Source organism: Lepidochelys kempii, chromosome 8 (assembly GCF_965140265.1).
Source record: "Lepidochelys kempii isolate rLepKem1 chromosome 8, rLepKem1.hap2, whole genome shotgun sequence".
Classification (NCBI taxonomy): domain Eukaryota; kingdom Metazoa; phylum Chordata; order Testudines; family Cheloniidae; genus Lepidochelys; species Lepidochelys kempii.
Genome location: NC_133263.1, coordinates 7073958 through 7097301, shown reverse-complemented (window position 1 = coordinate 7097301; position 23344 = coordinate 7073958). Strand labels below are relative to the sequence as shown.

Sequence of the window (23344 nt, the reverse complement as noted above, 5' to 3'; positions counted from 1 at the left end):
GTTCTTGCTTTGGCCCAATCTCTAACACAGACTAATAAAATAAAGGAAACTCCCTATCAGTCCCTACTTACTGCATAGCAAAGCCACAGCACCTAGGACAAATCATAACAAATACAGCCACTTAATTCAGGACCCCCAACCCTTTCCCCATACACCATAAACAACTCCACTAGCTAGCTTGCTAGACCACTGCTGGGGGTTTTATACTGAGCTGCCTTCCCATCATGCCTTGGGACAAGGCTGTCCCCACCTCTCCAGTCCTTAATGGAAGGGTGGTTCAGCCAATCCCTTCCCTCTGTGCCTGAGTGGCCCCTCCTCTTCTTGTGCAAGCAGAGGTTTCTGCTGGTGGCTTGCAGCTGCGAGCTGGTGATTACTCATCAAAGCAATGGCAGTTCTGGTGGGTGGTGATTTTCCTGCACTGGACTGGTGTCCCCTGAGCCCTGCTGCTCTCATCACACAGATGTGAGGAGAATAGTGGGAAGCTGCTTCTCAGGGGGAAGTCCCTCCTCCTCCTTGTACCCCCTGCTCAGTGCTTCTGCCCCCAAAGCCTTTCACCCTGCTGATTAGTCCTCAGGTGCACCAGGTCACAACCTGACGGGAAGAGTGCAGCAGCTCAGACCCCTGAGCTGCCCAGCTGAGCAGCCCTTTGAGATGCAGGTCTGGAGCGAGAGGGAGTCCCCCCCCTCCGTCCTCCCCCAGGGCCACTGCTGCAGGACTTGGGCAGACAGGTGGCCTGTGTGGGTGCTGATCACATGGCTCCTGGGAGTGCCTTTACCCCTGGGAGGGCCAAAGAGCAGTGAGCAAAGTGCCCGATGCATTAATCCAAACACACAGCAGCCCCAGGCAGCAGGGCCTGAGTCCGCTGGCTCCTGGCACGCAGCATCATTCACTGCACTGGGAATGCTTCAATACAGGGACGACGTTCCCTTTTTCTTCTGTCCCTGGGGAATCTCCGCAGGCGCCCTTAGGCCTGACTGCACCCAGGAAGTCTCCCAGCGTCTAGCGACGGTGCAGGGCACCGATGCAGATGGCACTAGCGTTCCCTGGCAATTTCACCATCCTCCAGACCAGGTTACACAGAAACGGCCGTGCCGGGTTAGTGCTGCACCGGCACTAGTGAGGCAGGGGGACTGTCCAAGGAGAGGCCCAGCCACGGGGAACAGGGCTCAGAGCAGCAGCAAATCCTTGTCCACACAAGTGCTGGCTGGGGCACCTTTAGAGCTTCAATTGCTCCATTCAGACTCAATTACAGCGCCCCCTATGGGCTGGCTAGAGATGGTCTGGACAGGTGCCCCGTGTAATTACAGTACCCCCTGTAGGCTGGCTAGAGATGGTCTGGTGTCCCATGTGATTACAGCGCCCCCTATGGGCTGGCTAGAGATGGTCTGGTGCCCCATGTGATTACAGCGCCCCCTATGGGCTGGCTGGAGATGGTCTGGTGCCCCATGTGATTACAGCGCCCCCTATGGGCTGGCTAGAGATGGTCTGGTGCCCCATGTGATTACAGTACCCCCAGTGGGCTGGCTGGAGATGGTCTGGTGCCCCATGGGATTAGAGTCCCCGTTGGTTCTGATACCCTGACAGTAGCTATGGAGTGAGTCTAGTCCAAAGCATTGGATGCTGGGGCATTGTCTGAAGCGCTCACCTGGTGATCTGTCACCATTACTGAGCCTTAGTGCCTAGCAGGTGCTTCTGTAACACTGCTGTTCATCTCCTGATTTCAACCACAGAGAATCCAGCAAGCCAGCCGGCCAGCCATGGACTGGGGCCCTTCTCTGGAGGAGAACAGAACCGGCATGTACGTGGCTACCCTGGCCGGCAGCCAGTCCCCCAAACCCTTGATGGTCCACATGAGGAAATACGGGGGAATCACCAGCTATGAGAACACAGCCATCGAGGTGGACAGGGAGATCGAGGAGGAAGAGGAGTCTATGATATGAGGAGGCCACGACCCCGGTGGGGAGCAGAGAATGGGGGACTGCACCCCTGAACTTGCACAGTTGCACTTAGGCACTTCGGGCCAGTTAACAGGCCTTTCTAGAGGCAGCTGCGAGCTGCTGACCTTCCAGCATCCCACGGGATGCTCTGGCCTCTCCAGGAGAACGCTGCTGAGAATTCCAGTGTTGCTGAGATTTTTGTTCAGTGTGGCAAGCTGTGTAATGAATGTGTGTGTTAGCTCTCCAGTGTCTGGGACCAGCTGCCCGGACCCTACCCTGCTCCAGGCCCGCCCCACCCTGCCTGGGTGCCCTCTGCCCAGAGTTATGACTCATTGACCCCTGTGTAAAGACTGCGACATGCACCCACTTTGCGCTCCTTTTGCACAGGCATCAGTGAGCAAGGCAGTGGAGAACAAGGCTAGTAGTTGTTGGTGGTGTTTGTTGTTGCTAAGCCTGTTTAACTCCAATGACGCACGGACGTTGTGGAGAAAGGATGTCTTTGTTAACCCCACCCTGTCAGTGGAGTGCCTGTGTGTCCCACCCCTGCTGGGGTCCTCCAGCAACACCAGGTCCTCATGGTGCCCGTGTGTCCTGCCCCTACTGGGAGCCTCCAGCAACACCAGGGAAGACCAGAGTGGCCATTCCTGATAAATAAGTCTAGGGAAAAGAAACCCCATGTTATAAAACAAACCAACCCGCCCCTGGACAGGCCTTTCTGTGCACGACAGAGAAAGGTAAACCCTGGTCCTGGGATGAATCAATCCTTTGCAGGTTGCTCTTAAGAGATGCCGTTTGCACTCTGGGCCCCTGTTCACACAGCTGAATTGAGAACCTCGGGGTGAGGCTGCGCCACGTTAACCCCTCCGTGGACTGCAGCTGGTGGTAAGGGCAGAGCCTCTGGCTGTGGCTGTCCCTCCCCTATTCCCGCCCAGGGTGGAGCAGAGTGGGGGCTGGGAGGGGGCGATGTCTAATCTCAGCAGTGCCCCCCCAGTCACACGCCCTGGGAGCAGAGTGCAGGCCGGGGAGCGGGGGGGGGGCACTTGACGTGTGTTTTTTCCACGTTTGCAATGCGAAGGGGTCGGCCGACTCGCCGAGTGAAGGCTGCAGCAGGACCAGCCACGTGCTCTCTGGCACCGGTGGTCCATTGTGCTGCAGGGCCTGTGCTGCGCTGACTAGCCCGTGAATTATGAATGAGGAATTATGAATTGGAAGTGTTACTAAAATAACTTCACAGAAAGGAATGGAAGAAACCTCTCTGCATGGGCTCTTTGTAAGATCCCACTCGCTGGGCACAGAGACCCCATGCTGAGGGGCTGCCTCCAGAGTCTTCTCCAGGCAGGGACAGAAATCCAGTCTCACTTCTTCTCCTCCAGTGCCAGAGTCCACTCAAGGGGGGCACGGCTCACCTTCCCTTGTAGTCCCTGTTATTGAAGTTTGGGGGAGGGTGCCCCTTATCTCACATGGTAATAGGAAAATCCTGGACTGGCAGCCATTGCTTGCATGACATGGAGTAAAGTTCCAGGAATGTACTGACTTGTCAAAGTCTCCAGGAAGTCCTCTCCCCACATGGCCTGTTACAATTTCTACACTAGGGTGACCAGATAGCAAGTGTGAAAAATCGGGATGGGGGTGGAGGGTGACAGGCACCTACATAAAACAAAGCCCCGAATATCGGGACTGTCCCTATAAAATCAGGTCTTCTGCTCACCCTATGCTACACACAGTTCTCCACACCTTCCTCCCCCAGCAGTCTGAGGGTATGTCTACCTGTGCACTGTGGGTACATCTACACAGCAAAAATCAATCAATCAGTCTGTGGCAGCGAGTCTCCGAGCTCAAAAGAGCAGTGTAGACTTTCGGGTTCGGGCTGAAGCCTGGGATATGAGACCCTCCCCTGCTGCCAGGTTTCACAGCCCAGGTTCCAGCCCAAGCCTGAGCATCTACACTGCTATGTTTAGCCCACAGCTTGAACCCTGCATCAGTTGACCTAGGCTCTTTGCTGTGTAGACATAACCTAAGCCTGGGCTCTGACTCAGGTTTGAGCCCAAGTCCCACTTCTGTCCACACACAAATCAGTCTGACCTGGATCCTAGAACCCTGCTAGGGGAGTGGGTCAGAGTCTGCGATCTGCTGTGACGTGGGTCCAAGCCCTGGCAATTTGCAGCGTGGCTGCAGGTCAAGCCACAGACCCAAGTCAGAAGGTCTGCGTAGTGCAGCATGGAAGCATTTGCATGGCTGTGAGACCCGGGTCCAGCAGCTGTGAACCCAGGTTTACAATGCAGTGTGGACGCTCAAGTGCAGGCTTGGAAACACTGAGTCCACAAGCCCAGGTCCACGGTGCAGTGCGGGGATATCCGCACTCGAGCTGGGGCTGCAATCCCTTGTCAGCGCAATCAGAGCTTGTGCCCTAAAAACAGCAATGAGCTGCGGTGGGAGGGGGTAGCTGCCCCCCAGTAGGTGCCGAGGGCCTCCCCCGGGTTTGTACTTGAGGCTGCTAGGCCTTCCCGCTGCTGCGGGTACGTAATGCTGTTAGCGCACTAGCTTGATCAGAGCTAGCGTGGGTACGTCTCTCTGCGCCAGACTTCGCCCGTCCTGCTCCAGCGTAGCCAGGGCGTCAATGATTCTGGGTCATGTGATTTCCAACTTTGAAAGCCCGCCCCGCAGGGTCCTGGCAGCCGCTGTGCGTCTGTGCGTCAGCAGCTCAGCTCCTGCCGGTGCTATTGTGTATGGAGGGTGCAGGGCATCCTCTTTTAAGGAGCAGCAGTTCAATACCTAAGCTGCCCCCGTGGTGGTTTGTAACGTACCCCGTGTTCGCCTGCTGTGATGTGTGTTCTCAAGTGTGCGTGTGTCGTTGGTGTAACATTGCAAACAAATGAAGATCCACCCTTCTGTGCGTGCTGTTTTCACTGCACACTGGGCTTGAAATGGGCTGGTTCCGGGCGGCTCCGCAGCTCACTCGCTCTTGCGTTATTAACGCACCAGTTGTGTAGTGGCTAGACGCCACCTTGTGGGGGAGGAGGGTTATTTCCACTTCGAGCTGAGCAGTGTTTCAGACACAGCATCGAAGGGCCCAAACTTCTCCCTTAACCTGAGCTCAAACCGAACACAGGCTCCAAACCTACTGGTTCCTTCCTAGAGGCCAGGGAGCCCAGTGCATCATCTCCCAAAACCACCCAGAGAGCTACCCCATGGAGGGTCCTGGGTTGCTGTTTTTCATATTCATGATCCTCTGCACAGCCAGTTGTGTAGACGCTGAGTACGTCTACACAGGGATGAAAAACCCATGGGAGACACACCCTTAGAGACCAGAAGCAGACACACCAATGTACCACCAGTAAGGTTGTGCTTGGGGGTTCTTCTACCTGGGAAGCTCGCAAAGCTGGACTTCTTCCTCGACAGCCTGATTTCCATGGCTGTATTCGAGACGGAGCAGGGCCAAATCCTGGCCCCAAACACCTCTGAACCCAGGGCTGAATTTTGCAAATGGCCCTTTATCGTTACAGTGGGCTCAGCCGAGCCCCAGGTCCCAACGACCCCCACATGGGCTTAAAGTCTCCGTCTGGACCTGGATTTTATGGTTTGAGCCTGTCTCCAGCTCCAATAGCTCAGCTCCCTGTGTGTATCCAAACTGAACCTCCCCACTTCCTGAGGGCTACTGCATCCCCTGGAGGCCAGGGCAATCTGGACTGGGGTTTGAAGGGCTGTGTGTTCCCGGGGTTTCATAGAATCATAGAATCATAGAATATCAGGGTTGGAAGGGACCCCAGAAGGTCATCTAGTCCAACCCCCTGCTCGAAGCAGGACCAATTCCCAGTTAAATCATCCCAGCCAGGGCTTTGTCAAGCCTGACCTTAAAAACCTCTAAGGAAGGAGATTCTACCACCTCCCTAGGTAACGCATTCCAGTGTTTCACCACCCTCTTAGTGAAAAAGTTTTTCCTAATATCCAACCTAAACCTCCCCCACTGCAACTTGAGACCATTACTCCTCGTTCTGTCATCTGCTACCATTGAGAACAGTCTAGAGCCATCCTCTTTGGGACCCCCTTTCAGGTAGTTGAAAGCAGCTATCAAATCCCCCCTCATTCTTCTCTTCTGCAGGCTAAACAATCCCAGCTCCCTCAGCCTCTCCTCATAACTCATGTGCTCCAGTCCCCTAATCATTTTTGTTGCCCTTCGCTGGACTCTCTCCAATTTATCCACATCCTTCTTGAAGTGTGGGGCCCAAAACTGGACACAGTACTCCAGATGAGGCCTCACCAATGTCGTATAGTTTATCCTGGACTGGATTGGGTTTGATTGTAGATGGCTTTCATGGGTAAACAAAGTTTTGTGGTACCATGTGCTTAGTGTTAAATGCAATCTCTAGCACTGGTGGCCTTACAAGTCACCATGTTGTGGGCAGCTACTCTGCCCCACTGGACGTGCAGTGGCCATGCTGACTAAAGCCCTGCAGACCTCCCGCCTGGGACCTTTGCCCTGAAGAAGATAAATACACAAGAAGCAACCCCTGCAATCCAGGCTCCTGGCTGGGGAGCCGGCCCAGAAAGGGAAAGTGCTCTCTGAATGGCTGTGCCATCTTTTGCCCACGCACAACAGCCCGCTCCCAGGATGCCAGCAGAGAGTCCTGTGAACCAAGGAGCAGGATGGTGGCCCTTCCTCAGCGAGGCCGGGCCTGCCCTGCAGTCCTCTCTCATCTCAGTTCCTTTCTGCGCTGAAGACTGGGAAGAGACACACAACCCTCTCCCGGCCACCCACCCGTGCGCTGCCCAGGGACAGCATATAACTGACCCCGGCATCTCCTGGGGTCCCTTCTGCATCTCCCACATGCCGCTCCCTTCCTCAGTGCCACAGTGAACGTGTACTGGCGTGGCCATGGCCATGGGTGCGCACACAGGGAGACGGGGACAATGAGTGTAAATACTGTTACGATGAAATAAAGCTCTTTCCTCCCTCTGGAGTCCCAGGTATCCCAGCACCTGCGGCTGGCAGTGATCGAGCCCCGAGCGGTTGGGAGCGAGACATTCCCGCGCTGGCCGGCTGCTCGTCCTGCGTGTGTGCACGAGGCTGGGTTAATAGTGGGCACTCGAGAGAGACGCAGCTATTCCCCACTCGGAGCACTGCTTTTCCCCTTTATGACTGGTGCCTAATGGAGGTGACGCTGCTAATTGTTTCCCCTGCCAATATGCCATCTCCCTCAGCTCAGAGCCCAGGGAAGGGCTCGAATGGCTCTTGCTGTCCTGTCTAACAGCTCCCTCTGCCTGCCCCAGTGAATGCAGAACGGCATACTGAGGACAGCTGGGAACTGTTCCACCCCAGAGCACCCCGATGTCCCGCGCTGCCTTTTCCGCCCCTCCAGCAACAGTCAGCACCTGGTGCCCAGAGCGAGCGACTCAGGGGAGGGTGGCTCAGTGTCAGGGCCACCCTGCCCCACTTTCCACTGGGTCACCATTTGCTTTCCTCGTGCGTCTAGCCTTCCACACTTATTCCATCTGACTCACTTTCACAATCCTCCTCTCGGTGCCCAGAGACTGAGGGGCCCCAGCAGTGAGGGTCTTCCCTTCCCCTCCCTGCCTAATCCCGGCACGGCTGCTGCAGCTCAGACACCGAGCCGGAGAGGGGCAGCGTTGGGTGCCAGAACAGAGCCCCAAGCTAGCTAGGTCGGCTTTGGTCAGACACAAGTTGTGGGGCTCAACACTGGGGAAACTGGGTGAAATTCTATCCTGTGGATATACAGGAGGCCAGGCTACATGAGCTAATTCTCATTATTTAGGTTACTAAAAGACCTAAGAGCTCCAGTCAAGGATCAGGACCCCGTTGCGCTAGGCGCTGTAAAACACAGAGCAAAAAGACGGGCCCTGCCCAGAGGTGCTGGCAATCTAAGCACAAGCTTGGTCCTTTCTGGCCTTAAACTCTAGAAATCTATGAATTGCCACTGAGTTGCCTGGGATTTGAGGGGGTTCAGCCCCTCCCAGGATCAGGTCCCCAGCATGCAGCTCCCAGCCCTGGAGACTAAAATAGCTTTAGCTCCGGTGTGGCTCTGGTTGGTATTTCTCCCATTTCCTCTCCATTCAGACAGCCGGTATCCTCGCTGTCTATGCTCTGCTCCAACAATACCGCGATCACTCCTGCTCCCCGGCCTTCCTTTGCCTGTGGCAGCTAGGGAACCAGGCTGCGTTCACACGGATTGCTTCATGGCACATGGCAAATCTGCAGCATCTCGGGCAAAGGAAATGGATGCGTCCTAGCCAGCTGCATGTGTGACACAGTTGCTGGCAACCTGGCCTAGCAATGCGTGGATTCTGGGCTCAGGCCCAAGGCAATGCAGTAACAGAGGGCGCTGTGAGACTAGCGATGCTGTTCTTCCAAAGAGAGCTGGACATTTGCTTAGACCAGGGGTCGGCAACCTGCCAATTTTTACTGGCACGCTGCTGCCAGGTGGGCTCCCGGCTGCCGGCCCCACTCAGCCCGCTGCTGGCCTGAGTGAATGGAACACCTGGCCGGCAGTGGCTGAGTGGGGCCGGCGGCCGGGACCCCAGACCGGAGGCGGGTGAGCCACTGCCGGTCTGGGGTTCTGTCCGCCACCCAGCTCAGCCCGCTGACGGTCTGGGGTTCCGGCCGCCAGCCCCTTGCCAGCCGGGGTCCCGGCCATCAACCCTGCTCAGCCTGCTAACGGCCTGGGATACCAGCCGCCAGCCACGCTCACCTCGCTGCCGGTCTGGGGTTCTGTCCGCCAGCCCCTTGCCAGCCAGGGTCCCGGCCATTGGCCTCGCTCAGCCTGCTAACAGCCTGGGATACCAGCCGCCGGCCCTGCTCACCTCTCTGCCAGTCTGGGGTTCCAGCCATCCGGCCCCCTGCCAGCTGGGGTCCTGGCCGCAGGCCCGCTCAGGCCGCTGCCAGTCTAGGGTTCTGTTGGGGGCCCCCGTAAATGTAAAATTTATTACTGGCACGTGAAACCTTACATTGATGAAGACTTGGCACGCCACTTCTCAAAGGTTGCCGACCCCTGGCTTAGACTGTTGGCTCTTTGGGGCAGGGACCGTTGTTTTGTTCTGGGTTTGTACAGCACCCTGCGCACCGGGGTCCTGCTCTGTGTCTGGGGCTGCGGGATGCTGGGGCAACGGACACAAGCGGGGATAAGATAGCATTACATTGAAATACAAATTCAATCATCTCCTTTCTGCATTGATGGGCCTCCCAGGGGGAACTACAGACATTAGCACTGTCCTGTCTGCGCTGAGGCAGACCCCGGTGTTCTTGTCAGGAGCCCCCCGGCTCTAGGTGAGCTGTCGCTGTGCACACCATGGCTGCTTCCTGCATAGTCGCTGCCCAGCCAGCGCCTGCCTCCTCCCTGGGACGTGGACTGGGCTCCCTGCAGGGTGACCCCTGCCTCATGGCCGGCTGGAGGACAGCATCCGCTTGAAATCACAGGCTCCAGGCACCGGTGGGAGGTGCACCAGGGCCAAGCCCGCCGGCTGGTGTGCTGGAAGAGGGCTGTGAACGCGGAGGGGAAGGGGCCCGAGGAATAACTCCCTCAGATGACCACGGCCTACTTAGCGTTTTAGGTTGCAGGGGGAGCGGCGCAGAGATTTCACCTACTCCGCTCTAAGGGGCACTGAATGGTGGGGCGTGGTCTCCCCAAAGACAGAGCATCCCCCCTCCTGCCTGATGCAGCTTGTGCCCTGGAAGAGAGACGGATGCCTATATTTTGTGCATGAGCCACCCCCTCCTTTACCGTATCTCCCTTCCCCCTGCCCGGGGCGCTCCAGCACCAGCGGAGTTAATCATTAGCGGCCCACCATAAAGGGATGGGTTATGGAAAGTTCCGTTTCTGGCAGGGCCTAGGAAGGGGGATGCAATAAAGATTTACGGCTGCAGCCAACGACGTGCTCTGACCTTGACACTGTTTACCCAAAACGAGGCGTCAGCGTGCAGCTTTATTGCCCCGGCCCCCCCCGCCATTGGGCGAGGGCGAGGGCACCCAGGAGTGGATTGGGTAGAGGAGAAAGAGACCGAGAGCTGATTGGCTAACAGCAAGGGAACTAAGTAACGGGGCGAGGGCTGATTGGCCGGGGGAGTTGGCGGTTAGGGCACCAAGCAGGGAGTTGAACCGATTCGCTGGCCAGCTGGGGTGTGTTTGCTGGTAGAACCAGTGCAGCGAGCTCGGGGGGGGGTGGGGGGTGCAGGGCAGGCTGTGGGTCACGCAATGAGTCACACACTGGGGAGGTGGCCTCTTGCCAGCGGAGACAGGCTCACACTGCTCATTCCCACCCAAGACGGGCTGCACCCATTGTCCTACCCCCACTCTGCTAGGGACAGGTGGGGTTCCTCAGGGGTGGAAAAGGCTTGCTGCTGGCTGACTTCCACAGTTGGTGAGGTTTGATTCCCATGGGAATAGGGTGGCGATGTCCCGGATTGGGCAAACACTTCCTCCTTGCAAAGGAAGAGGCTACAAAACATTTACCCAGAGCCAGCCTCACATGTCAATTAAATATACATCACTGTTCCTCTTGGGGGTGGAGGGGAGAAAGCAAATACAACATGCCGACAGCCTGCCCCGCAGCTCACACCCTCCTGTCATGTATAGCTCAAACCCAGGCATTGGTGTGACTCTGAGATCATTTCACACCCACACACGGCTACCCACACGCCATTAACATGGGGAGCTGGACACCCAATTCGAGACCTGGGGGTCCAAATCGCATAGACAGCTTTGAACATCTCAGCCCCCAAACCCACCTGACTGCAGCACCTCTGAAAATCAGGCCCCAGATGTCACCAGTCGGGCACCCAGAACCAGAGGCACCCAAAATTACTCGCACTTTCGAACATTCTGCCCCTCGTTCACTCAGGAATAGAGCCCAGGTCTCTGTGTCCTGATGCCCAGGCCTCTGCTTTAGGCACAAGATCACCCTTCCCGCCTAACATGCACCTTCCCCCACAAACAGGCCTCTGACAGCACACCTTTCAGCAGGGAGGTCCCATTCCCTGTGGGGCAACTCGCCAAGGACCATCTAGCTCCAAGTCTCACACACAGGCACTCCCTTGTCTCTATTTGGCTTCTGGTTACAGAAGGAGGCAGCCATCAGGAACCGGATATGAGTGAGACAGAGCAGGGGAAGAAGCTCTGGCAGGTACAGACAGCTGGGTAGAGTGGAGGATAGGAGCCCAAAACGAGTAACATGTGGATGTCAAACGTGGTACACTTTAAAGGGATCTGAGTTTCGGGAAGTGCTGAGCACACAGAAAGTGTCTCAAGTCGGGCACCCAAAATCATGAGTCCATTTTGAAAAGCTTGCCCACAATGTCTTTGGGGAAGCTCCTCTAGCTGAATTTGCACTGGGGACCATTTCACCTGGGGAAACTGGTTGGTGGTGAGAACAAGCTGCTGAAGTTCAGTTCTGCATTTCGCACAGCTGTGAATTTGGAACATTTGGGTCTGAGCTTGGGCTGCAGCAGGTGCAATTTTTAAACTTGTGACTTTTTTTAGTTGCAGTGGTGCACAGGTGAAAACAGCAGCGTGATGCTAACGAACTCTCTGCTTGCCTCTGGAGATCAGTGAGTTACTTAGCCATCTGACTACTTCTGTTTGCAACCACGTTTCGTGGCATGAGCACAGATGCAGCCAGAATTACTGGAGGGAGCAAAACTGACCCTGGAATAGCAGAGGTTGGGAACAATCCAGGGTAATAAGACACTTCAATGACCCTGCAAGTTTGCCAATAATGAAAGAAGCTGAGTTGGTTATTGTTGCAGGGCAGAAAGCAAATCAGCACCCAGCAGGCCAGAATTACAGACCAGGTGGAGAGCATTGCACTGGGCTTTGCTCTTTATTTCTAGCAGCCAGCATAAATCCTGAGTCCCCAGGGAACTGGCTTATTCACATTTAGTTTTCAGAGTGCAGAACAAGCCCTGTCAAGTTCTGTGACACTTGGCAAGTTCTGATCCAGTGTGTTGTCCTGATTGAAGTGCAAGAAAAAGAAAACACTTGACTTGATGGCATTTGAAAAGCTAAGTGGACGGTGATTGCAGCTCCCCTGAGTCGGAGGCTCTTATTTACAACAGGGGGCTTGGACTCTGTGGGAGCGCAGGCTTAAATCCTGGCAGGGCTGACACAGCCTCTGTCCCTGTGAGGCATGCACAGTGGGATTGGACAGTTAACCGGGTGTGGGTCTCTCAGGTGAGGCCTGTCTTCTGCTCTTTCCGGGTACTAAAAATCCCTTGGCAATTTCCTGAAGAACAGGGGGTTTGCCCCTGTGTCCTGAGCTGGACCAAATTTTCATCCCCACTCTCCATTTGCAACCCATTCTTGTGCTGGTCAGCTGTCACGCTATACTCCAGAGGTGGCTGCATTTCAATGATGCCACGTGCAGTTGATAAAATGCTTTTGGATATTATTAATTATTATAATAATTATTTCTGATCCTGGCCAGTAACCTCTGCACGGCAGGATTCTGGGGTAAAACTTCTCCCCAGACTGCCTCTGTACAGGGCCAGCACTGTAAGCACCACAGAGTGGGAGCTTTTTTTCTCCGCAGGGGCCCTTAACACCCCGTTGCAAACAGGCTGGTCCGGAGTGTCTTGGCAAAGCCAGCCCTGCTGACGCTGTCATTCCCCCGTGAGACAGGAAACGAGAACCTCTTGGCTAAGCATCCTCACGCTCTGGATAAAGAGGCCAAGCAAACTTAAATCCAAACCATGCATCTGTGGGAGACCAGAGCTTCTGATGGCTCCAGCTGCCCGCTGTGGAGCGCCACACGGATGAAGGTCTATGTCCAATGGAAGATAAGTTCACTTTCGACAGAGGAGCTGATGGAGGGAAGTCTCAGTGAGCTACTGAGCGAGTCAGCCCAATTCATGGGGTTTCCAAAGGTATCAGCCCTGTCCTGATTAGCTCCTATCCCAAAAGCCCTATTGAGAAACATTCCTTCCGTTCTCCATCTTCACACACTTTACCTGTGTGAACTAGGCAGCTGTGCAGATAGTGGTCTTTCACCGCCCCCTGGCAGACAGACTGTGGTATTGCAAGCGCGAGCTGTGAGTAGCCATAATATAAGGAAGATGACACTGGGTCACTGCCAGCCTGACTGCACATGGCCTCCTGGTCCCAGGGGTGCTGGACCTAGGGGTGCTGGGGGTTCAGCAGCTCCCCTGGCTTGAAGTGGTTTCCATCATATGCAGGGTTTACAGTTTGGTTCAATGGCTCTCAGCACCCCCCACTGTTGTTCCAATGCCACTGTCTGGTCCTGTCTTGTATCCCTCTCACCAGTTCAGATCTCCTGATCAGGGGACCTGCAGTCATTCCTGCATAGGGATTTTAAATGCTCTTCCTGCAGCTTTTCCTGGCTGTGATGTTATATTCTAGCACACTGCAGCACTACCCTACTCCCTGCTCTGCCAGATGGATGCAGATCTAGACCTCTCTGAGTTACGCACCTATGCCCTGGCTCTCACCCTGGCCTAAGGGCAGCATGTGGTGCATACAGAGGAGCCCCCCAGGGCAAACTCCACATTCCCCATGTTGGATTGCAGACATGATAGGCTGAACCCTGCCAGTCAGCCTTTGTTCAGCTGCCTTTGGCAGGGCAGTCAAAGGCCAAGGAACTTATACAAATCTCCCAGCAGCTAAAACACCCTGTGCATCACTGGGGTCCAGCTGGCCAGCAGAGCTCAAATTCTTGTTAAAATCTTGAGTAGAAGACAGAAATCCCCTGGCCTCGTCTGTGCTGAGGCTGCCAGCTCTCATGTGGGCTAAGCTGCTAAGGACTGAAGTTCTGCCAGCTCATAATGACTTTCTGTCACTACCGATCCAGGGCAGATTGGCTCTAATGATCTAGATGTGGGAGGCTCCCTAGCTCATTCTGGGAATCCTGAGCCACCTACTCCTCCTAGGGAAAGTGTCAATAAAAACTACCACGCCCTCCCACCACGTTTTCTGCAAGGGCAGGTGCAGCTCCACCAGAGGGGTGGAGGCAGCAGGAAAGATGCAGCCCCAGCTATAGGCATTCACAGAGGAAGCAGTAGTGGGCACTGGGGCTGTACTAAGGACAGGGCAGCTCCAGCAGGCATAGAGTTGGGAAGTCCCTTGCTGCTCACTCTAAGGGAAATCAATCAGATGGAGTCCAACATCGGCTGGAGGCTTGTGCGCATCTGCCCTGCAGCCCAGAGATAGTCCTTGTACCTCTTGGAAGGCTGAAGATGTTTGACGGGGTCTCTTTGAGGGACACAACTTGCCACCAGTTTTTATCTTTAAAGCCCTACTTTGTGATGCCTGCTTATCAGATCAGGAGCTCGTTACCTGGCCGAAACTGGAAAATACAGTGAAACCTGCCTTAGCCATCCCACCTCCTCTAGGCAACTCCTGGTCTAAAGGGATGATTTTAAAGTAGCCCCCAGATTTATCAATGCACCCCACCCATGAAGACCAGCTGTGCTAGGTGACTGGTTTTTCTTGGCTTAATGGATGGTAGCTTAAGACAGAGTTGACTTAAAGGGACACCATCAGCATGAGCGTTGCATTTCACTCTGAAAACGTTGTCCCTGTTAGTTATGACTAGCACCTAAGGAGACTATTGCTGAAAGAAATTAGTGTGTGTGGGGGGAGGGAGAACAGGGAAGGATTCTCTATTCTGGTTTACTTTGCAGATAGTCAGGTTCAGTATTTCTCTCTGCACTACAGGGATGGGCAAAGTACAAACCCTGAGATGGAGGCACTTAACAGGGGGAAAACGGACCAGAGCCCGGAGTCAGCAAAGCACTTAAGCACATACATAACTTTACCTTAAAAGTGAGCATTTGCTTAAATGCTTGGCTGAATCGGGGCCCCACTGAAAAAGACTCAATAGCTTTGTCAGTATCACCAGGGAGAAGAAAAACTCTTTGGAACAATTTTATTTTAGGAGGAAATCGTCACAGCCAGTGGTGTTTAAAGGGAGGGGAATAAAGTCAATCTCCCATAAATAAATCTCCCTCTCTTTCAGTTACCATCCCAAAGAAGAAATAAAGAAAAGGAGAGCGAGTCACACTTAGGCTGTGGGCCATCAATTTCCTTTTTGTTCTCTGCTTGTACAGCACCTAGCGCAGCATTTCTCAAACACGGCCACTGTGGCTGCATGCAGCCACCAGGGAAAGTAGCGCACCCTCCTTCTCCCTGTTGCTGCTGGATGCACCACCTTGGTGGGGGTTGCTGTGGCCACGAGCAGGGGTTAGGCCCTGCCCCCAGCTGGAGTCCGCTGGGGCACAAGACCATAGGAGCAGGCAGTGGGTGAGTTCCCCACCTTCCCAGAGGTGCTGGGGCTCAGGCTTTGGACTTCAGCGCTGGGGTGGTGGGGCAGGAGGCTCTGGCCGTGGGGCTCTGGGCTCCGGCTCCGTGGCGGCAGGCCCCAGGCTCCAGCCACACGGCTTTGGGCCCTGTCCTCTGGCCATGGGGCTTCAGGCTCCAGCCCCCTGCTGCCTCCCCCAGCCGCCCACCGCCTTCTCCCCTGACCTCCACTGCCTCCCCCGACCCTCCATTCAGCCCTTAATTTGTTCCCAGGCTTGCCAGGGCTGAGTAAGTCTGTTGTGAAAAGTGATATTAACAAACATACAAGTATCACTTTTCACAACAGACTTGCTAGCTAGCAATAAATAAATGACCATGATTTGGACATGTCTATGTGCATATTTATTTGGTTTTCCTAAAGCTAATTAAATATTTTAGGGAAAAGCGTAATGGGGACTTTGTCCATGAGTGAGACGCCTAGCGGGTCTGGTAATACAAATAAAAAATAATAAAGATCCCTTCTCTCTCCCCTCTAACCTCAATCCCAGTCTCAACGCTTTGGACTCCATGAAACAGACAGATGAAGTGGCAGATCGTCTGAGTCACTGCAGGAGAAATCATCACTTTCCATGCTCAGAAGTTTGTAGCTATTTATTGCACTTGAAACACCAAGAATAAAACTGACAATTCCCCCTCCCCCCCGCACCCCAAGTCCCCCAAAAATATAGCATAAAATTTGAGCAGTGATCATTCTGTTCACAGCCACAGGTTCAAAAAAACTGTAACAAAGAATCCAACACGGAAACGCCGCTTTACAGATCGGATTCACTTACAAAAGATACCACAAGTCTTAGAGTCCAACCACACTGAGTTACAATCAGGAGAGGACACACCGCAGCCTCTCACTGGGGTTTTCATTTGTTACATTAAAAAGCTCCCCCCTTTTTTTTTATTATTTTGTTTTTGCAGTCGTGTGAAATAAATACTTCCATAGAGATTTCCTGTATGTATATATCTATATATATCTATATATATCTATATCTCATAGTTTTTAAACCACTGTTAACATTTTCCCTGCTTGTTCCAAAAATGTTTCAAAAGCCCTAAAATTGTGCAACAGTTAGAAAAAAGTAACAACAATCCAAAAGAAACAAGTCAATAAACAACACCCCGCTTCCCCGGAACCCCACCCTCCCTCACCGGTGTCACGGTTACAAAAAGGGTGGATGGTTCACAGCCGTGCGAGAATTGAGGAGAAGGAAGGAAGCTCAGCCGAGGGAGGGGAGCCAGGTGGGTCTACAGGGAAGGGCTGTGACCACCTGGGTCCCCTACGGCACTGAATGGGAATGGGGACAGACAGCAGGCCCTTCTTTCCAGGCTCCATCCATGGCCAGGAAGGTGTTGTTACACTTTATATTAAGGTTCCCTGTATCAATAGACTATAAAGTGTTAAAAGATGTTTTAATACATGGTTCATCAATTGTAGAATCCAACAGGTAGCTTTTAAGCATCTATAACCTCTTCTGAGGAAGTGCCTACAACCTTCTATGGCATCTGTTGCTCGTGTCTGTGATGCTTGTGCTGTCTGCGGTCATTTGTTAACCCTCTAGGAACAGTTTGTAAAGATGCAACCACTTATTCTTTGCATTTCACCACTGCTGTTGTGTCTGTGAAGGGTTAATTGGGGCTCACACCAAGAGTGCTTACCTTCTGGGGATCCTGGCAAATCTCCTCCCACTGATCCCCAGCCAGGCAATCTGGGGGTGGGCCCAAAGCTACTGGAATGTAGGCATATACCTCCAAACAAAGAAGTTCCTGAAAACCCAGCTGAGCGTGCCCAAGGAAATATGCCCCCAACACGGCCATGAACACCAACAGGTGTATTTCCCTGGGCTAGAAACAAGGGTTAAATATGCTCCTGGAATGTCTGCAGGAGCTAATTGCGTGATCTTCTGCATCTCTGCTGTTCTCAGGGGAAAGCTACTCCTGGGGCACATGACTACATCAGGATTGTCTTAAAGACACGTCACCATCCTCCACAGGCACTGTGGTCATGGTGCCCCACTGCAAACATTAGAGATAGCGTTACCTCTATCTTCAACACCTGATCAAAGAGAATTTGCACCAGCTGGACTTCCACAGCACCACTGCAGAGCCATCCTGGAAACACCAGGATGGGCCGCCACCCTATGCCTGCTGCTTGCTGACCTGTCCAGCGCCCTAGTGAAACTACACTAGGTGGTGCCATGGTGGGTTTGGGGTCAGGAACTGGTTCTTTGCGCATCATACTGGGCAGAGTGATTGTCTTCTGCTGTAGAAAAGAGAGCCTGAAATGTCCTCCCAACAACCTACAGGGTAAATTACCAGGGAGGCGACTTTTTAACCATGTAGGTCCCCATAGACCACAGAACCTTCATGCATGAGGCTCACAGGGGTTTAATGCAGGCCATTTTCTTTCAGTGAGGTGGCAAGATGCAAGCTCCAAAGACATCAGAAGACGTGATAACATTAGCGCTGCTTATGGACAGGCCGGTTTATGGTGGACTGTGACGTGATACCATCACTGCATTGCTCTTGTAACCAAAATCGATGGGATGGTGTCGTGTTACAGCCTGCAGGACAGGTCTCAGGGGAACAGGTGTTTTCCACCCCTCAGAGCATAGCTATCCACAGACAGTGCGGCAATGGGGCTAGGAGGGGGCTAAAGTTGCCTGTCTCTTTCCAGGCTGAGGGAAACAGCAACAGTAAGGACATAAGAGATGCTACCACAGACAGGCTGGCAGCTTCCCGAGACTCAGAAGGGAATTGCCGCCACCACCTGCTCCAGCCTAAAAAGGAGAAACCAGAGCAGCAAATGCTGTCACCACAGCTGTTGCTTGTGGTCTCCTGTGACAGACAGGGGAAGTAGGAGGATAATGGAGTGTGGCTTGGCCCCAAGGCCTGGGCTACCGGGGAAGAGACGGTGCCCTTTGTTCTGGAAGCCAAAGAAGAGCCAGTCTGCTGTGACGGAGGGTGCTTTGTCTCGGAGGAATTGGAGAGTTTGGGGAAGACCCAGGAATCCACGACCTGACCAGGGATAAAGCAATTTTGATATGGCTGCTAAAGGAAGGCAGCAGCTTAGTACTGTGCCAATGCTTACTCAGACAAAGACCAGTGCGGAGACCTATTCTAGGTGTCCGGGCCGAGCTGGGGATGGAGACCGGGGCACAAAACCAATCCATTTGTGCTAGCAGGGCCCTAAAGTGCGCGTGCTAAAAGCAGACGTGGTGGACAGGAAGTGAAAGGCTGGAGCGCCCCTTCCTTGTCAGGATTCTCCTTTCCAAGGAGACGAAAAAGAGCCAAAGCCCCAGCCTCTGCAGGGAAACAGCTTCACTTGGAAATGCTCAGGTGGCTCATTATTATTACTAAAGTCCCGTGGGTGTTGTATGGCATCCATCCAGCCCAGGACTGAGGATGAGCCTTCCCCTGAGAAAGAGGTCCATGGGGAAACAGTCTGAGTAGGGACCATGCACTTCTAAGAAGTCAGGCCATAACCATGCTGGAAGCAAAGCCAAACTGGGTGCAGAAATGGGTGGGGCCTAGGTGGGTGTGGCTGTTCAGCCCTAGCAGCAGAGGGGAGTGTGACCATGGCACCCAATCAGCTTCCTCCCTTCAAAGGAGGCTCTCATCTAGTGAAAGGAGAACATTTCTGCACAAAGGTCAACGTTCTTCTGAGCTCCTCTCCACGTTCTCAAAGGTATTTGTGTTCTAAGCCCAGCCTCCGGCACCCCCTCCCCCAAGGATGACCAGAGAGCAAATATGAAAAATCGGGACACTTTTTGTAGGAGAGGGGATGGGTATAGTTGCGTATATAAGACAAAGCCCCTAATATCAGGAAGTCTGGTCACCCTACCTCCCTGTCTGTCCAGTCCAGCCGCCCTTTACAGTCAGAACTCACCATGGGTGCAGGTCCACCATCAGTCGCAAAGGTAGAAGCTATATGTGCAGGCTGGACTCAAACTACAGCCCCCGCTGGTGGATTCCCACTGGGGGCAGATTACGACGATGGAACTTGATAGGACAGCCGCAGCCTTCACGGCTGCTCCTGCAATTAAATCACAATTTGGGTCGCGCCCCGGGAATGTTCACAACATCCAAAATACTGCCGATGCCCAGATGGCATGGTGATTAATAGGTGGATGAGACACCTCATCAGAGTTGGCTTCACAGTAGGTTCTAGAGGAGCATAGTAAGCTGTGAAAGAGCCAACGCCCTCATTTAGACACAAATAGCTTTGGCACTAAGCAAACACAGGAAGAAAAAAACGTTGTGAAAAAGCAACCCTAAAAGGCTGATCCTCTCCACAGCATGAGAGTGCCTGTTTAAGAGAAGATTCTGGGCCAGATTCTCAGCTGGCGTAAGTCAGTGTCACTCCCTTGTAAATCAGTATAGGTCCATTGAGTTTCATGGAGAGACACTGATTTCCATCAGCAGAGAATCTGGCTGATATGTCCCTAAAAAAGGCACATTCAACGCCCATTCCGCACAATAAGCTCACAATGGGGTCAGTGGAATCTCATAGAACATGCCTCCTGAAGCTTGTTAAATGCCCCGGCTGCTTGGATTTCTTCCCCTCAGGTCCAACGAGAAAATATTTTCACACTTTGCAAACATGGCTGTGTTTCAGCAGGCAGTCGTCCTGCTTTGATGGTGAGCTAAGCACTTGAAACCACGGAAAAGGCAAAATACACCATTTAGAATTTACATTGAGAATACACTGGTTTTTTTGTCCAAAACAAGCATTTTTGTTTGTTTGTTTCTAAATACACGCACCGTCTATAAAGTTAAACGTCATGCAAATGAAGAAAGTGCAGTTAGAAAGTCCCCGGCAACGCAAGTGCACTGCAGTAACCTCACATCAAAGAGTAAAGAAGTTGCAGTTTGAAAAAAGAGAACAGGAAATGGAAGGATTACCAAAAAATAACCAGATCACACCTCTCATACCTCTACCAAAAATAGACGTCTTGCCAGCCCCTCCTGATGTCATGAGACTGACATAACGGTGGCACCGGAAGAACCACTGGATGGTTGTTTATCGTTCAAGAAAATGCACAGGCTCAGAAATGACCCATGCCTGCTGTATTCCTGCCAGCTGGCTCCGATGTCCCTTGGAGATGACCACTCTCCCTGCAGAACCTGCAACTTCAGTCCAGGGATGCCTCACTGTCCAGTTGTCTCCATTCAAATGGGCACTTCTGACATTCAAACATTTCCATTGCAAATAGAAACGACCATGTGTCCCATGTATCTTAAGGGGCCTAGCGTGGTTCACAGGAAAACCAGCTACGGAACTTTCCCCACCCTGCCTTCTTGGGGCCACCTTCACTATGACCATCGCTTTGTTGCCAAGCCACTCCCACACGTAAACAAAACAAAAACAACCTCCCCAAAATCCAACAACTCCCAAAAAATTCCCCACCCCCCCAAAAACGTTCAATATTTCTAGTTATTACATAAAGATCCATTTCAGCAAATACTCAAAATCAATTTACGAAATACACGGAAGGTTTCTTTTTCCTATAAAAAGGCATGCACTCAAAGTAGAAGAGATAGCTAAAGGCTTGTTTGTTTCTTCGAAGCATAATCAGATTCCTCAAAGTTTTATTACTAAAGTTTACATTCGCCATCTTTGCTGGAAGGTATCCTGTGGTCGGTTTATTTTTCTCTCTCAAATGAACAGCCGGCTCTATTTCCTTAAGCACCAGTGTCGTCAATTCTGTGAATTTCCTGAAGCTGATTAATGGGGAAGGGTTTTGGTTCCTGGTTTTGGGTGGCCTTTAAAAATGAAGAGAAAATTGAGTCTTGGAGGGCAGATTGGAAGAGGAATGTGGGGGGCAAAGGGGTAGATTCAACACTAGATGTTTGGAGCTGATCTCTTAAATTGGCCGAGGGTAAAGAAGACCACCTGCAAGGTGTTGGATGATGGCAGATTGCCTAAGAGTGAAACAGTTCCTATCACTGAGTCAGGAATGGATAAATAATGCTTGCGGAAGAAGAGCCAGCTACCACACCCAACCTCTAACCCTGGCTATGACTGCCCTCTGCACAGAGGGCTGCTCTCTCAACTTTAGTTGCACTTGGATACCTTATTGTGCCGATAAAGCACTTGAAATTGTTTTCTTAATCTCTCACTCTCTTTTCCCAGCATCTCTAAGCCCCGCTCCAAAGGGAGAAGGGAGAAAGAAAGGAAAATGTTCACATTTGACCAGCATGGTCAAAATTAGCGTGAGAACTCACTGGGCCATGCATACGATCCTGCCCAGTCCAGTGAGTTCGCACGCTAATTGCCTGCCCAGCCGTTTCTAGAAAGAGAAACAAAGGATATATTTTACTCACCCATCACAATAAAACCCTACTCGCCCTAGAGTAGCAAGTGAGTAGGATATTGAAAGAGTTTAAGCAGATGTCCTTCAGCTGTTGCTGCAAAGAACTGGGAGGGCAGGAGCCCTGAGGGGGAGTGGTGTGGGGAACATGCCAAGGTCAAGGGCATCAGATCGGGTACCTAGACACCAATAAGGCAAAACCCATTGGTGCTGAGAGGACGTGGCCACAGACCTTGGTCAGCCCAAAGTAGCTTGACACTCCTCTCATGCTCCACCCTTTTGCCTTGGTCCCCAGAGACTCCCAGGCAGAGGTGAGGATGGAGGTGGAGTAGGAGTCCTACCCCGTCCTATGAGAAATGTACTGAGCTGTGAGGGAGGATGCGTGGGGATCTGAGAGTTCTGGTGAGGCAGCGGGTGGAGGTCTTCGCCTCAGACACGTTCTGTGTGTTGGTCACTTGTTTTTGTCTTACCGCAGACGGTTTCATGCAGAAGCAGTGGGAGCTGCGCACGGGCCCCTGACAGCGCTTGCTGTGCCCAAAGGTGACAGTATGGGGGGAGAGAGAGAGAGAGAGAAGTCAATTCGAAGCTCGTTCGGGCCTTGTTGTCCTTTGTTTGTTTTTGGTGAGGAGCCAGGTGGGCAGGAGGAATTCCAGCAAGAGCCAAGCAGTAGACCCAGCAGCCAAGTTCTATAGGTGAAGGATGGGGGTGGGTATTCCCTTTGCAGTGAGGCAGTGACAAACCTGGCCCGAGCGGCCAACGTTTCAGCTGGAAAACACAAGTCGGGGTTGGGGGGGAGACTTTTCATTCACTTTGTCCTTCTGAAGGGCCTCTTGGGCACGTCTCTTGTGTCTGCCTGTGCCCTCCCCTTCCACAGGAGCTAACCAGCAACCCCCCGCAGATCAGTCACCTAACCTGTGTTTGATTTTTCCTGCAGCCGTACACTGGGCCACATTGACTTCGGTTTTGCTAACTGAGAATCTAGCCCATGCACATGATCAGGAGGGGACAGCAGAGAGAGGACATGAGACACTTGACTGCAGTGGGAGTTTGCAGGGGCCAGGCACCATCAGGATCAGGCCCTAAGGCTCGTGACTGGGTCTTGCACAGAATCCAGACAGAATTTCATCCCACTTCCAAGCTGGATTTTCCTGCCTCTTCCCTCCCTCCCCCCAGATGCCCCCGCTCCAATGCAGAATGGATCTAGCAGGCAGAAGCCACAAGCTGGATGTGGAAAAAGAGCTTAGCAGGCTGGAGGGGGAAAAAAGCATGAGGCATTTAACAAATATGCAGGGCCGGATCAGATAACACTTCCAAACCTGTAGTCACAGGGAGACCCTGGGTCACGCTGCAGTGCGGCGGGGGATGGAGTGTGAGCTATGTGGTGTTGCCAGAGCTCTGTGCTCAGAACCAGAGTCCCCTGGGTAGTCAGGAAGTCTCCTCCCCACCCCCATCACAGCTCCGCCCAGGGCAGGGCAGGTTCTCCACACCTCTCTTGATCAACGAGGAGGACTGCTAGGTTTTCCCCTAACTCCCTCCATGGGCACACACGGCGTTCTGGACCTATTCCTCTTCCCACCCCTCTCCATCTGGCCTCGCACAAGAGTTTGGGGCAGATCACACACTGTGCCTTGGACCTGGCTGGGGAACCCAACTGAATGGCTCCGCGCGGAGGTGGGGGGCAAATTTGCTTGAATTAGCCCTGACGCTATCTAGGATAAAATTACACTGGTGTCAGTCCTAGAGCTTCAAGGCATGAGCTAGCCCCAGCTGGGGCCAGGACAAAAGT

The 23344-nt window shown here is 53.1% G+C and overlaps 2 protein-coding genes across 3 annotated transcripts in view; one reads left to right on the top strand and one right to left on the bottom strand.

Annotated features, from left to right (window-relative positions):
* The window catches only part of SLC6A7 (solute carrier family 6 member 7), a 30516-nt gene extending 25688 nt beyond the window's left edge, over nt 1–4828 (top strand). The window contains exon 14 of the mRNA XM_073355338.1: nt 1731–4828. Coding sequence (XP_073211439.1) covers nt 1731–1940 — 210 coding nt within the window. The 3' untranslated portion in view covers nt 1941–4828. The remainder of the gene's footprint in view (nt 1–1730) is intronic.
* An 11588-nt stretch (nt 4829–16416) lies between these two features.
* Nucleotides 16417–23344, bottom strand: part of CAMK2A (calcium/calmodulin dependent protein kinase II alpha) — a 75163-nt gene continuing 68235 nt past the window's right edge. For both annotated transcript variants that reach the window (XM_073355334.1, XM_073355335.1), the window contains one exon: nt 16417–22323. In XM_073355334.1, the coding sequence (XP_073211435.1) occupies nt 22320–22323 (4 nt within the window). In that variant the 3' untranslated portion in view covers nt 16417–22319. The remainder of the gene's footprint in view (nt 22324–23344) is intronic.